General features: G+C 49.7%; 1 protein-coding gene across 4 annotated transcripts; it reads left to right on the top strand.

Moving 5' to 3' along the window:
- The first annotated feature begins 523 nt into the window (after positions 1 to 523).
- Positions 524 to 3,341, top strand: LOC109755187 (uncharacterized). 4 transcript variants are annotated; one of them, XM_020314082.4, is made up of 4 exons: positions 524 to 754; positions 1,254 to 2,120; positions 2,262 to 2,343; positions 2,835 to 3,341. In XM_020314082.4, exons 2-4 carry the CDS (start codon positions 1,354 to 1,356, stop codon positions 3,045 to 3,047), a joined length of 1,062 nt encoding a protein of 353 aa, XP_020169671.1. In that variant the 5' UTR covers positions 524 to 754; positions 1,254 to 1,353; the 3' UTR covers positions 3,048 to 3,341. The 4 variants fall into 4 exon arrangements, with proteins under 4 accessions (XP_020169671.1, XP_040242520.1, XP_020169674.1 ...); XM_040386586.3 differs by having other exon boundaries at positions 541 to 754; positions 1,258 to 2,120; XM_020314085.4 differs by lacking the exon at positions 524 to 754 and adding an exon at positions 763 to 873.
- The last annotated feature ends 1,476 nt before the right edge of the window (positions 3,342 to 4,817 follow it).

Here is a 4,817-nt window from a genome sequence, read left to right as displayed (position 1 = left end):
GTGCTTCTCGCGACTGCTTTGCTCACACGCCTCCTTCTGGCCTGCTCACAGGCAAGCCAGAAGATGATGCCGCTTGGTGACCATCAGATGAGCCGCCACGGGAAATCGGCAGAGCAGCACGCCATTTAAAGTTGTGCCCGATCGCCAGTGGTGGGAGGCCGTGCTGCTTGAAGCCCGCTTGTGGCACGAGGAAAAAGAAGCTAAAACTTCTTGCCTTGGCTGACAATTGGGTTTGGAACTGCTCCAATATGAAGGCTGAGAGGCTAAATATGGAGAGAGCTTCGAGAAATATGATGATCGGGATGGATGGGACTCTGCAGGCTGGTTTTTTATGGTCCATGCTTCATAATTATGTAGTTTGGGTGAACATGACAACTGTTCTGAAGTTGCTCCAAGTAATTTTCCGCCCATAGTTGCAGCATCTCTTATTTGTTTACCATTTTATTTCTAACTTATCCTTTGTTTACCATGTATGCCCATTGGTGGAGCACAGCGCCGCTCGCTCTTGTTTATCTTATTACACGCTGCATGTAGCGCCAACCATCTGTCTCGTGGCGCCTCCGGTAGCCCATGTGCGCCCTGTTGTCGCTTCAACGGTCAAAGAAAAGGGGATCTGATCTGATGGCGCCCATGGAGATGGAGAGGATGGAACCTAGACAGCAGCAACACTAGCAGTCATTTTGCCCTTTGCAGTCCCTGCCATCCCCATTCCCTTCCCCTCTCGCCTGCAGGCCCGCCGGCTCCCACTGCCAAGGTGAGCTCTGCTGCCTCTATCTATGTACATGTACTGGTTGATTTATGTGGATCTCCGCACCGCAGCAACAACTTTCTCTGGTTTATTCGACCCTTTTCCCCCATTGCTGTCAGCTCAAGGTAGTATATTTGCCACACATTCCGTTGTGTAACTGTGGGAAAGCGTCACTTTTGGGAGGTTGGATGCTTCGTTCCATGGCGACGCCATTGCTTTCCGTGGAATGAGCTTCAGTAATCGGGGTCACAAAAAAGGGCATCTCTTAGAATAGAGCATGGGGAGTAGTTATCTTTTTCCTTGGGTGTCTGTGCTCGTCATGGACATCGAGCGAATTCCGGAAATAATCTAATCTAATCTAGGGTACCATTTGCTTCTGTCCTACTCAAATGCCGGAGTACAAACATCCCGGATGGATGGTGATCCGGCCGGCCACTTGCGTATTGTGCAGCCAGAGTGTTTCGTTTTTCATCACCAATGACAAGGTTCCAAACATTTTGTGCAGCTAGATCTATCTGATTCGGCGGGGTTCTCCGGCCGGGAATCAGCGGCAAGAACGGAGTGTTCAGCCGCGGCTGTGAATTCTGATCGCGGTTGCCCGGACGATGCAAGCGACGGCGCGGCAGGTGGAGGACAAGGAGTGCTACAGCTACACCACCAATGGCGCGGCCAACGGGCGGCCGCACCGCAAGAACCCGGCCGCGTCCTCTAGGCTCAAGCCGATGCCGTCCAAGTGGGACGACGCGCAGAAGTGGCTGGTGGGCATGTCCAACGGCGGCGGCGACGGGCTGCACGGCGGCGGCGGCAAGGCCGCCAAGCCCCGCAACTCCAACGCCGACGACCGGCGCCTCCTGAGCTCCTCCTCGCAGAACGGCCGCATCTCCTGCAGCAGCGTGGACGGCGGGATCGAGTACAACATGGTGGCGGCGCCCCCGACGCCGCCGCAGCTGGGCGAGGACGACGTCGGCGAGACCAAGAACATGGACTGCAGCATGGTGCGGCCGCACGCCCACGGGTCGCCCGTGTCGGTGTGCCTGCGGGACATGGGCACCGAGATGACGCCCATCGCCAGCAAGGAGCCGTCCAGGGCGGCCACGCCGCTGCGCTCCACCACGCCCGTCGCGCGGAGCCCGATACCGTCCCGGTCGTCCACGCCGGGGAGGCGGCGGCAGGACGCGCCGCCCGCGGGCGCTCTTGGCTCCGACGTGGTCAGGACCGCGGAGCAGCCGGCGGTAAGCAACAATGCCGTCGGTGGCGGCGAGGCGGACAGGGACAGCGACGGCGGGGCGGTCGGCGGTGCTCCCAGGGCCAACACGCTCGAGTCCCGCGCGGCGGCCTGGGACGAGGCCGAGCGGGCCAAGTTCATGGCGAGGTGCGAGCGGATGCAATCTCCATTACATCTTCCTTCTACTTCTACATAGAAAATCGTCAGCGTCGCGTGCAGATCTGCTTGCCAGCTCGCTTAATCAGTTCATCGATCGTTACATTTTTTTTCCGGTTTGTGTGGATTCAGATACAAGCGCGAGGAGGTGAAGATCCAGGCCTGGGAGAACCACGAGAAGAGAAAAGCCGAGCTGGAGATGAAGAAAATAGAGGTAACTACTCGGCCATTTTTCTGAAGTGCCTCCATCCATTGGCACTGCACTCATGACAATGAAATCTGATGACATGATTGTGTAAAGGCGCATACAGAAAGGTGCTCCATTCATTCATTCATTCATTCTCACACAGGAGTTTGCAGTGGTCCAGCCAATTAGAATTCATTCGCTGCACGTCTGCGCCTGCGTAATAAACCTACAACGAAACAGACAAGCGGCTCCGCAGATCTTGAATGATCCACCACCCCGTCTTTTTCGATCTTGAATGGCACTACTACACTGTCTGGCCCAATTGAATTCACCGTACCAGTTGCGCAGTAGATCACCATTACACACACTGCTCGACCATTACCGCAGTAGATCTGATGCGCCACATGAACACTGTCGGGTCGGGTGCTTATTAATTTATTTACTGCGCGCGCTGATGTCCTGACTGCGGTCGAAAATTGATGCTAGCTTGTTTGAATTGAATTGAACTGAACCCGCAGATGAAGGCGGAGCAGATGAAGGCGCGGGCGCAGGAGAAGCTGGCCAGCAAGCTGGCGACGGCGCGGCGGGTGGCCGAGGAGAAGCGGGCGGTGGCGGAGGCGACGCTGAACGAGGGCGCGGCGAGGACGTCGGAGAAGGCGGACTACATCCGGAGGACCGGCCACCTGCCCTCCTCCTTCTTCTCCTTCAGAATCCCCTCCCTCTGCGGCTAGGCTCAACTGCCTCCCTATACAGGACAGATTCATAGGGATCACCGTATATGTGTAGCCATCTCCACTGCCCCCGCTGCTTCATTTTGTGTCCAATGCAGGGGTGGATGCACTTTCAGTTTTATATGATGATTGACATAGCCTGCTTCTCGATTATCAAGAAAGGAAGAAGAGTATTGTGCGTCTCTGCTAGAACCAGGCAGCCATATGCCTTCTTTGTCTGGGCTACGGCTTCGGCCGAGATAGCCGTAGATAGTTTACAGGAGTATCTATCTATGGACGTTTATTCACAGTTTACCGCAGGTGGGCGAACTTTGAGCGTGCGACCTGTGATCGCCGCACGAGCAGCTTTCAATGATTGGTTCTCATTTGTGGAAGGGGCTTGTTAACCGTACATGCAACTGATGGCTATAAAAATGTGTTACTTTGTTAATGCATGGCCCATGATCCATCTTTTATTCTCATATAGTGCCTAGAAGCACGTGCTACAGCTGTACAGCCGGCTCCTTTTCTCTCTCCTATTTTCTCCCCTCCATCTCAGTAGAAAAATAATATTTTAACTCTTACAGCTTGCTATACATAAGCTTATTGTACTTCCTCTCATACAAACCAATGTAAAACATAGCGTGCAATCAAAATTAGTGTGGTCCGTCTCCAAATGTTATACAAGTTATAGAGCTATATTCAAAATAGAGTTTGAAAAAAATGCCAAATATATCCCAGAAATTTAGGATTTCAACATCTAAACATTTGTCCAGGAGCAAATTTAAAAACTGAAAAGAATAAAGCCCACCCTTGAAGCTTCATTTTAATCCAATAAAATCCATACTTTGGCGAGAAGTTGGTTGAGTTGCAAATCCGCAAAGCAAAGATGGAACTAATCATTTCCGTTACACAAAGGCTGATACATTTAGGATCATCATATTAGAATAAAGAGTTTTTTTTCAATCAACTTAGGATATAAGATTTTTTCAATCAAAGCGAGAAGTTTGTGAGCTTGCCAACTGCCTTGCATAAGACGGCTCGACCACCGATCAACAGTCTAAGAATACACAAACCGGAAAAAAAATTCATGATACACTGTTGATCGGTGGCCGAGCCGTCTTATGCAAGGCAGTTGGCAAGCTCACAAACACACATCTATTAATATAAACTCGAATACAACTTCCATAACATTTTGGACTCATCATGCTGAAATTTATAAGTCTAATTTTGTTGGATTTGTCAGATTGGTTTGATTTTTCATGAAACTGGTACATTGACCGATGATAATTCCTTCATCTCTTTACATTTGTTGTTTTCTACTCTCTCCAATCCATATTACTTGTCACAACTTTAATACGAAAAGTTGCACAAATATTATGGATCAGAGGGAGTACCAGTTATTAGCCCTCCTCTTTAATTATGTTCTGATTTAAGTAAGACACGTTGTACTCCCTTCGTCCCGAATTAGTTGTTGTCTAGATACAGATGTATCTACATACATTTTAATGTTAAGTACATCCATATGCATATGTATCAACATACGTTTTAATATTAGCTTTGACATATCATCCAAAAAATAATAAATTTTGTAGCCAAATGTATGTTTCAAGAAAACGTGAATAATTTTTACTAGAAATCTTTCCATAAGGTGTACTAGCAAAAGGGCCTATGCGTTGCAATGGGACAAAAAAAATTCGTAATCTCCAATGGCGATGACCATATTTTGTTCACATCTCATCACATGATTTTGAAAATTTGTTCACAAATGCAAGAAAATGTTTCCTTTTT

The sequence above is a fragment of the Aegilops tauschii genome, chromosome 4, assembly GCF_002575655.3.
Source record: "Aegilops tauschii subsp. strangulata cultivar AL8/78 chromosome 4, Aet v6.0, whole genome shotgun sequence".
In the NCBI taxonomy this organism is placed as follows: Eukaryota; Viridiplantae; Streptophyta; class Magnoliopsida; order Poales; family Poaceae; genus Aegilops; species Aegilops tauschii.
Note: the sequence above shows the minus strand (reverse complement) of the source record. Positions and strands in the feature narration are given on the sequence as shown.

Excerpts from the sequence above, each read along its gene's own strand:
- LOC109755187 (XM_020314082.4), top strand. The coding sequence starts at position 1,354 with ATGCAAGCGACGGCGCGGCAGGTGGAGGACAAGGAGTGCTACAGCTAC. Across the intron at positions 2,121-2,261 it reads CGGGCCAAGTTCATGGCGAG|ATACAAGCGCGAGGAGGTGA; the intron begins GTGCGAGCGGAT and ends GTGTGGATTCAG. Across the intron at positions 2,344-2,834 it reads TGGAGATGAAGAAAATAGAG|ATGAAGGCGGAGCAGATGAA; the intron begins GTAACTACTCGG and ends CTGAACCCGCAG.